Below are 10195 nucleotides of genomic sequence, written 5' to 3' on the forward strand. Positions count from 1 at the left end.
GAGTCATCCAACTCATACATGTTGATCTCATTCACATCACTGAAACTAAATCTTGTACAAATACAAATTTATGACATAATTCAGCAAAGATGGTATGGAAATAAAACGTCATGATGGTCTGCCAGAGTTTTAAATTCGACTGGCCGCGCTAATAGTGTCTCCTTTTTTTTAGGCTGCAGGCTCTCTTTAGCGTAGCCACAGCTGATCTCCCTCGGTAGACTGAGAATATGGGAAGACGACTAAGCAGCAGGACAGCAGCAGAATGGAGGTAACTTTAAAAGCGGCAGCAGGAGAGCAATGCATTGCAGCATAGCTCGGAACAGCTGCTGCTGCTGCCACCCCATTAATACGAACCCCATCTCCTTCCCACCCCCACTCCTCCTTCCTTCACTTCCCCTTCCCTTCCCTTCTTTTTGCCCCCCTACCTTCCAACCATCCAAGAAAACCCCAACCCACAAGCCAAGAACAAGACAAGAAACCGTGCTACTACTACTACACCCAAACCCGCATACGGACAGATTAGATTCGGTTTAACCTCCCACCAACTGCTGCTAACTATGGAGAGGCAAGGCCAGCCCAAGAACGAGAGGAACGCCGGCGGAGCCGGTAGTAATGGCGGCGGCGGTGGCGGTGGCGCGAATGGGAGGAGGAAGTGGAGGGGAGTTTATGGCAGTGCCGGTGGTGGCGGCTACAGACAGTACCCGATCATCCAGGCCTACCCGGCGCTCCTGCCGCTGCCGATAAACGCCGGCCGCGCGCATATTAATGGCGCCGCCGCGCTGCCTCTGCCGCCGCCTGTGCTGCTGTACCTGCAGCAGCCGCCGCCGCTGCACCTGCTCCCCGGGGCCGCCACGTGCTACGGCAAGCCCATGGCCGGCGCGGTGCAGGGGGGCCCATTGTTCGCGCACAAGCCATCCAAGAAGCCGCCGCCGCCGCCGCACGCCGTCACCGCCGCGCTGCTGCCGCTCCCGCAGGGTAAAAGGCACCTTTTTCTCGGTTACTTCCCGCATCCTTGTTTTTGTACTTTCTACGAGCAAGTTCATATATAATACCGGGTGGTGGCGTTGCTTTCTTGTCTTCTTGATCAATGTGCGCTAGTTTTTCTTTTCTTTTACTGTGATGATGATACTACTACGGACTAGTATCTGCTAGCTGTACAGTTACTGGTTAATGGCTTGTCATACAAACGTAATGCAGCACAGTGTTTTCGGATCAATGATACAGTGCTGTATAGTTAATCAAATGGAATCTTGTTATTTTATGGATTTCTACTTTTGATTGTATGCTTCTCTAGCTGCTGTCCCTTTTATGCCAGGATTAGTCTGCATTCCTTGAGACGGCCAATGTGGGATACAAGAATGTTTGAGCTGAGACACGGCCAATGTGGTACTGTTGTTGGGGCCTTTCTCCTTTAAAAGTTAGTCCACTTTCCACCCCTCAACAATGGGGCGTGGTTACCTTTTTTTTAGAGGGGGGAGGGGCTAAGCTCTAGGGAAATTCCCCACAACAATTACGTATGCACAAAGTAAAGGTTTACAAAAAAAAAAAGGTGCAAAAGACAGATCCACATTATTGTCCGCGAAGCCATTCTCTGAATTGGTCTGTGTAGTGGAGTCTACCTCTATGCCCAACCATGGCTAGCTCATGCATATCCTTTTGGGGGGATCTGTTGGTAAAAAATGTTCCATTACCTTTTCTTCATTTCTCTTGTGACAATGATGTACCATCATCTTTGTGCATGTACTACTCCTATTCATTGGTAACAATTCCACTTTTTATTTTTATCGGAGAAAAAACCCACTTGTTATAAATATTGCTGCTTAAGATGTTCTCTTATTATCATCAATCGACATAGAGGCTAGGGGGTTTCCCTCCTTTTCGAAAAAAAAAATCTTTTCATGTCTTAACCACTAGTACACATGTTTAGATTCTCTGTTTCCTTACATATTATTATCAATGTACTAACAGATGCCAAGGCGCTTCAGCACAAAAAGTTCTTCATACATGAGAAGAACTCATCTGACATCAGAATGGATCATGTGAACGGCCATCACAGGTCCTCTAACAATCACCAAGGAACTCCCATTGCGCAGAGACCTGACAACGGCGGTGTTGAGGGGGCTGTGATTCCTCTTTCTGCAAACCATTTCCTTGTGCGGTTCAATCCCGATCAAAAGATTTTCCAGTATGATATTGACATATCCCCGCACCCATCGAAGGAAACAGCAAGAATGATCAAGAACAAGCTTTTTCAAGAAAATTCAAGTGTTTTCTCGGGTGCCCTGCCGGCCTTTGATGGCCGCAGGGACCTTTATAGTCCTATTGAGTTTCAAGAGAACAAGGCTGAGTTCTTTGTCAGTCTCCCAATTGCACCAGCACGATGTCCAGTAGATAAAAAGGACGGACACATGGTTGACAAACAGAATTTTAAGGTTTTCAAGGTGAACATTCGATTGGTCTCAAAGCTAAGTGGTCAGGACTTGAACAAGTATTTAACTGAAGACAAGGATGGCATTTCACTCCCTCAAGATTACCTCCATGCTTTGGAAGTCATCTTGCGGGAAGGTGCTATGGAAAATTCCGTTCTGGTAGGTCGGTCTTTGTATCCGCGTTCCATGGGAGAAGCAAGGGAGATTGGTGGCGGGGCTGTTGGATTAAGAGGTTTCTTTCAGAGCCTGAGGCCAACCAAGCAAGGTCTTGCTCTTAATGTTGACCTCTCACTCACAGCATTCCACGAGAGCACTGGCATGATTGCATACTTGCAGAAGCGCTGTGACTTCTTGAAGGGCCTTTCGCATCAGAAAACCAGGGCTTTGTCAGAGGAGGAGCGGAGGGAGGTGGAGAAAGCATTGAAAAACATTCGGGTTTTTGTGTGCCATCGTGAGACTGACCAAAGGTACCATGTGCATAGCTTGACCGAGGAGACAACAGAAAACCTCAAGTTTCGAGACCGAAGCGGAAAAGATCATATGGTAATGGAATACTTCAAGGAGCAATACAACCATGACATACAGTTCAGGAACCTGCCATGCTTGCAGATTGGTAGGAGCAAGCCATGTTATGTACCAATGGAGCTTTGCGTAGTTTGTGAGGGCCAGAAGTTTCTTGGCAAGCTCTCAGATGAACAAACCTCCAAGGTTCTCAAAATGGGATGCCAAAGACCAAGTGAAAGGAAGGGAATCATAAAGGGTGTTGTGGAAGAAGCATTTGGTGCTGGAAGGTATGGTTCCATCATTCTTGTCATGTATTAATTTTGCAGCAGTTGAAATGTCCTTCTTTTACATAGAAGTACTCAATGTCATACATATGTAATATGCTACCTTACTATTCTTGCAGTAATTCGTATGCCGATCAATTCAATCTCCAAGTGTCGAAGGATATGACACAACTCTCTGGGAGGGTTCTCTTGCCACCAAAACTGAAGTTCGGTATTGGAGGGCGCATTAAGGATATAACGCCACACCGCTTTGATCGTCAATGGAGTTTGCTTGACAGCCATGTTACTGAGGGATCCAAGATTAAAAACTGGGCATTGATAAGCTTTGGTGGTACCCCGGAGCAGCACTCCTGCATTCCAAAGTTTGTCAACCAGCTATCGAGTCGGTGTGAGCAGCTTGGGATTCTTCTAAACAAGAAAACTGTCATCAGCCCATTGTTTGAGCGGATTCAACTTCTCAATAATGTGGGCATTTTGGAGAGCAAACTCAAGAAAATTCAAGAAGCTGCATCAGGTAACCTGCAATTGCTGATCTGTGTCATGGAACGCAGGCACCGTGGCTATGCTGACCTGAAGCGAATTGCTGAAACATCCATTGGTGTTGTGACACAGTGTTGCCTTTATCCCAACTTGAGCAGCATGACCGTGCAATTCGTTGCCAATTTGTCCCTGAAGATTAATGCTAAGCTTGGTGGATGCAATGTTTCCCTCTACAACAGCTTGCCATGCCAAATCCCTAGAATATTTTCAGATGAGGAGCCAGTGATGTTCATGGGTGCTGATGTGACACACCCACATCCACTAGACGACTCGAGCCCATCGGTGGTGGCTGTAGTTGCTAGCATGAATTGGCCTTCGGCAAATAAGTACATCTCAAGGATGAGGTCGCAGACGCACCGGAAAGAAATAATTGAACACCTGGATGTAATGGCTGGTGAACTACTTGAAGAGTTCCTGAAAGAAGTTGGCAAGCTCCCAGGTAGAATCATATTCTTCCGAGATGGTGTGAGTGAGACGCAATTTGACAAGGTCCTGAAGGAGGAGACGCATGCCGTGCGAGCGACCTGCTCTAGGTACCCAGGCTACAAGCCCTTGATCACGTTCATCGTGGTTCAGAAGAGGCATCACACCAGGCTCTTCCACAGGGAGAAGAATGGTGGCTCGACGCACTATTCTGATCAGAACATACCACCGGGAACCGTCGTTGACACTGTGATCACGCACCCGAGGGAATTCGACTTCTACCTGTGCAGTCACTGGGGCACAAAGGGGACAAGCCGTCCTACTCATTACCACGTCCTGCTGGATGAGAACAACTTCCAGTCCGATGAACTGCAGCAGATGATACACAATCTGTGCTACACCTTTGTCCGCTGCACCAGGCCAGTCTCCCTTGTTCCTCCGGCGTACTATGCGCATCTCGCCGCGTATAGAGGCAAGCTGTATCTTGAGAGGTCAGATGCAGTGGCCACCGGCCGCACAACTCTACACAGGGCCACTCCATTGCAGACGACGCCACTTCCTAAGCTCAGTGACAGTGTAAAGAGGCTCATGTTTTACTGCTGATCCTCTGCCTTGAATCTCATGCTTAGAAACTGTATTCTGTGTATTTCTTCTGTGGTATATTCTGTATCTGTCCGAATTTAGGAAACATGTATAGTGTTTCTGGTCTGCTGGACAACGATCATGCGCATGGCAGTAGCATCTTACAGTGGTTGGATCTTGGTACTTGGTGGTATTATGCAAAATTGTGATACCAGACTGTTTGCACTCCTAGAGATGTACCTATGCTGGTGTGGTGGGGCTTCGCCTTTTGTACTGTTTGGACGGTGACACTGGTTCTTGTGTTGAGGATATAATATTTGCTGTCCATGTTCAGTTTTGATTTAGATCAATAATTGTCGTAGTGAAAGTAGAAGGAGTCTGGGTGGTGTCCATGTTGGTGCGTGTGTTTGATCATCCCGATGGGATCATTTTTTCTCTTATTCTCTTTATTTATTTTTTGGTTCAGTGTATCCATAATGTCTTCAGGTATCTTGTTGGTGCAGAGACTTGGTACAATTAGTTTCTTTACAATATTAACTTATTTTTTTTTATCAAAAACAATTAAAAGTAGATGGAGGATGTGAATTGTTCTTTGCCTTGCGGTTAAAATCATATTTACAAGTTTCAATAGTGTATCATACCAGCATGAAAAATCGCAACGCTATACTATTTGAATTCTAAGATATAGGAAAATGACAAATTTGACAACTTTTGGAGTTTTGAAAATATGCACTATTCACTATAGTGAGATCCATACTTTTATTTTTACTTTGTGTAGCTTGGAATACAAAGTACTTCAATTTGAGAACTTGCACGTAGGATACGTCATTGACTAAATATTTCGCCTATTTTTTTTGAAATTTATAAATATGATTTTTTAAATAAACAAATAAAGGAAGGAAGCACTAGAACTCGGAGTCAGATATGCCTCTGGTCTCATGGTAACCATATAATTTCATGAGTTAAAAAGATCAGTTTAAATGTTTTTTCTTGTATTGCGAAGTAGTAACACACAAAGCCAACCAGCTGTGTCAGTCCCGCTCGTCCTTGTGGCGACTGGCACACCCACCCACACATATGCATCACATAAAACCCAATTTTTGAAGGCCAGTGGCGAGTCAGAGGGAGGTCCACGCATCTCTAGTTAGAGAATCTCCATAGGCGTCCCGATAGTGTCCATCAACCCCATAGTGGAGATCGCATGGGGGCATCCTAACACATGGTCGGCGTTGTGGGCCAGGCTGCCCTTAGAGGCACCCCCAATCGGCCGGCTCCCAACAACACATCGACCATGAAAATATCACATCCATTACTTTGGTGTTGGCGGCGATGAGGTATGTCACAGCAGTACACTTAGAAGGCAAGAGAAAATACATCAATAGCACATGTTGAGAGTTTGATGTTCTGGGCAATGTTGACATTAGCCGGAGAAGGCGCTTGACTGGGCATGGTTTTCTAGTCGTGTTGTGATGCCCGCATCAGTGCACGTGAGCAACTCTCCCTGGGTGAAGCAATGGATGGGGAGAAGTTGATACTTCACATCACGACATGCAAGCACAATTTTGTTTGTGTAGGCACTCTTTAACACTGTTCCAGCGAACGAGGGTGGCAAAATAGGGTGACTTTTGGTGGTACTCTTAGAGTACTGAGTCTCGATATCCTGGTGAAAACCCTAGGTCTGGCCCTTTGGTCCTACCTGGCAATATCGAACTTTTTATCTCTTTCTTGTTGAAGGCATTATGTGGATATTTCCTAGACTTTCTCCACAATAAAAACTAATTATTTTACTTGTTTAGATCGGGCAACGATAACGCTTGTGCACTGTTGGAGTGATTTTGCGTAGTCTAGGTGTTGGGGGCATACTAAATGGTACCAAAGACGTGAAAATATTTAGGCAAGCCAGGGTGATCGATATGTAACATAGCCGGCTCACATACCGGGCATCCTAGCTTGCCAATATCTAAGACGAAGTCCATAACAACTCAAGGAAGGCCCAAGACAAAGACTATCCGAGGAGTGGACCGCCCTATCATCCAAGACATGGCCCTAAGCCGAATTTGTCTAGGACTTTGTAGCTTAGTCAGCTAGATTTCCTTGGAAACCCTAGGACCAGCTCCCTATATAAAGCCATTCTACAACTACGAGCGCCATTACGTATACTCTCATATAGGATCATAAGCAATACTGTGGATCTAATCGGTAACCATGTACACGTGTTTCCTTATATTGGCTTATAACAAGGCATAGGGCTCCTTCATAGTGGGGACCTGAACCTAGGGAAACAATCTTGTTCCCCTAACATTGCCGCCTTATGTCCCCTCTTTGTCTACTCACTGTGATCACCCCTTTTGTCTTCCCTAGTGAGAACACTATGCCACTAGGTGTTTTCAGTGGTGGTATTTCTTTCATGCTACCGCAAGTCGTTGATCACCTTGACGTGTGCCGTGTTTTCCTCCTCTTCTTCATTTTTTATTGGGTGCTTCCTTGATGACTTGACTTTTTCTTTAAATTTCTTTGTTGCATATGCTGAATGTAATTAATATTTTATTGATATTAATATGCACTCTTTATAAAAAAAATCACAAAAATGTATGAACATATTTTCATGTGTGTCTGATGATCCAACTATATTGCACAATAACTTTTACTAGTAACACATAAATTAATTCAGTCATAATTTAAACACGGAAATAATATAATTCATACAACAGTTTAGATGAAATTCAAATTTAGGAAGTTCAACTAGATCAACATGATACTCAAATGGCTTGGTTTCCTTTTCATATGCACAAGTGCTCAAATAGATAATCTAGTGTAGCTCTCGATGAACAACTTCGTCATGAATTTCCGCATTAATGAAGAGTAAGTCAACCACTTGTATGACACATATGGTGGCTCGGCAAAAGGACACCCTGCATCTCACATGGCTCATCAAACACTAAAGCAACACCCCTCTCACTGTTCACAATTATGTTTTGCAGAATAACATATGAACTCATGACCTCCCACCTCTGATATATCCACGATGTAAGAGCAAGATACCAGCCAATGACAAAATGAGCTTGTAGAATGCCAAATGTCAGCTACATATCCTTCTTACAACTCTCTCGTTACATACCAAACCAATTTATTTTATGACTTGCATGTTTGGGGATTGTCTTCACAAATATCGACCATTTTAGCGATCACTTCTAGACTAGTGATCGGAATGTGTTGGGCCGCTGGAGATGCCCAGGGGCATTTGAAACTTGGCGGTGGAGATGGTCTAAAATTCTACTTCAACAATAACTTCATTCTTTTTTGCAACAACTCATCACTAATTATTTTAATACCAAATAAAATGAAAGTTACTTTGAACTTGAGATTTTACATGCCTAGAACGCCACCCTCCAACAAACTGTATTTATGTTATATTTTCTCGATCGGATGAAGCCTGGTGATCAGGGGGATACGTGAGCACCCCTTCTCTGCTCGACACGTGTCTAACGATGTTAGCACTGTACACGCATCGACGCGGTCAAGCGTATCGAGTCGAAGGGCGCATAGACGCGGGGAAGGTGCACGACGACGCGCTTGGCCGGGGAGACACTGGCGTGACTTCAGATGCGCGAGGTGGGGGCCGGCTTAGTGGAGGTGGAGGCCGGCGAGGTAGTGGCCGTTAGTAAGTAGCAGAATCCAACGGTGGTGGACCAAATCCAACGGTGATAACCGGGTGCTCACGTATCACCCTGATCACCAAATCCACTCTCTTTTCTCGATACCCTTAAACATACATTTTTTGTTTTTCGCAGGTGACCGAATATGTTTTCTCATTTCTCGGGGAAGACTTGTATAGAATCACTCCATTAGGTGAGAAGGATCATCTAACAAAATTTATTTGTACAAATTGCAAAAAAAAATCTGAAACTTCTATACAACATACCTACGGGTTGTATTTACAACTCTAAAAAATATTCAGCCCAAAATTCCATCTATAGATAGAGAAATAAAAATGATAAACTCTATTGTGACTAGTGCCAGCTTTAGGTGAACATGATTTCACACTATTCACACCTAAGATTTGTCTTTTTTTTTCTCTAAATGTAGGTCGAATTTAAAGCTGCGATTTTTAAGGGTTGCAAATATAGAATAGAACATATGTTTGTTAATTTTTTCTAGAATATTTGAACATGGTTAGTCCGTTTAAATTTTTTCATCTCACAGATCCTATGTAAACACAGATCCTATTCAAGTTGCCCCCTCATTTCTCTCCCTTTACTAGGCAGAATAAAACTTTTCGCATTTTTCTCCCTGCCAGGTAGAATAAAACCAAAACGTCAGGTTGGCATCCAAGGGGTGTAGACTGTAGCCTTTGTCCTCGCGACGAGGCGGTCTGATCGATGCGTATGAGCTGTACTTTCTGCACAACATCAGTGTGGGGTCCTGCCGTGTTGGTGTTGGCAGCTGCACTGGACTGCAGTCTGCATGCACCAGGGACTGGACGCATTTCAACTCACTGTCGGTGAACTTCCAAACCACCTTGTGTTTTCTTCCCGTGGTCCCGACGACGCAGTCAATGAATTCTCAATAGACGAACAAGTTTGGTTAAAGGCATCTCCAGCGGGCACGTCGCATTTCGGACGTGTCCGTTTAGACGGGTCAAATGGTCGAAAGTGTCCGGGTGTCCGTTTACGTCGGGGGTGGCACCAGCGGCACGACGCATAACTTTTTTTTCCATTCATACGCCATAATTTACATGATAATAAAAAGGACATAAAAAAGCCAGAAAGGGGTGCTAAAATAGGCGCTATCTACTGGTCGTCGTCGCTGACGAGGTCAATCAGCTGCGGCGTCGGCCATGGAAGCTCGTACGTCGGCGGTGGAGGAGGTACCTCCGCAGGAGGCTGTGGCCAGGGATCCCACGCTGGAGCAGCAGGCGGAGCGCGGACGTTGGAACGCGTCGGCGTGGCCGGAGGAGTCGCCGGCCTCCCCTGCGCGAGCGCCGACTCGCGGAGCCGGATTGCGAGCCCGTCCCACAAAGCGAGCTCGTTGAGCTCGTCCCCGCTCGCTGCTGGCCGGTGCCATGGCAATGACCTCCTCCTCTCGAAATGTCCGGCGGCCGGGTCTCCGGATCCCACGCCGGTCCGCCGTCGTCGTGGTCGCATCGCGGCATGGTCACGTCGCCGTCCTCGTCCGCGTCCTCATGGTCGTTCTCTTCTTCTTCGGCGGCGATCTCGCGCTCGAAGTAGTCTACGTCGGCGAGGTAGGCAGCGCGGCGCCGCGCGTCGAACTCCCACGTCCCGAAGGAAATCCAGTTGTAGGCGTTTAGCGCGTACGCCGGATCCTCCCGCAGATCCGGCGGCAAGACCGCGCGGCGGCGCCGCACCTCGTCCCGCCGCTCTCGGCCCGAGCGCGGCACGGGGGGGACCGGCACGCGTCGCGAGTTCAGGTACC

At 46.3% G+C, this 10195-nt stretch overlaps 1 protein-coding gene across 1 annotated transcript; it reads left to right on the forward strand.

Annotated features, from left to right (window-relative positions):
- Positions 1–557: 557 nt before the first annotated feature.
- LOC124695811 (protein argonaute 7-like) lies at positions 558–4783 on the forward strand. Its single transcript, XM_047228625.1, has 3 exons — positions 558–975; positions 1969–3220; positions 3337–4783. The coding sequence occupies exons 1-3, from the start codon at positions 558–560 to the stop codon at positions 4781–4783; spliced, it is 3117 nt and encodes a 1038-aa protein (XP_047084581.1).
- Positions 4784–10195: the final 5412 nt, after the last annotated feature.

The sequence above is a fragment of the Lolium rigidum genome, chromosome 3 (genome assembly GCF_022539505.1).
Source record: "Lolium rigidum isolate FL_2022 chromosome 3, APGP_CSIRO_Lrig_0.1, whole genome shotgun sequence".
NCBI classification, from domain to species: domain Eukaryota; kingdom Viridiplantae; phylum Streptophyta; class Magnoliopsida; order Poales; family Poaceae; genus Lolium; species Lolium rigidum.

Coding starts and splice junctions, on each gene's coding strand:
- LOC124695811 (XM_047228625.1), top strand. CDS start 558: ATGGAGAGGCAAGGCCAGCCCAAGAACGAGAGGAACGCCGGCGGAGCC. Junction 976..1,968: donor GCTGCTGCCGCTCCCGCAGG/GTAAAAGGCACC, acceptor ATGTACTAACAG/ATGCCAAGGCGCTTCAGCAC. Junction 3,221..3,336: donor GAAGCATTTGGTGCTGGAAG/GTATGGTTCCAT, acceptor CTATTCTTGCAG/TAATTCGTATGCCGATCAAT.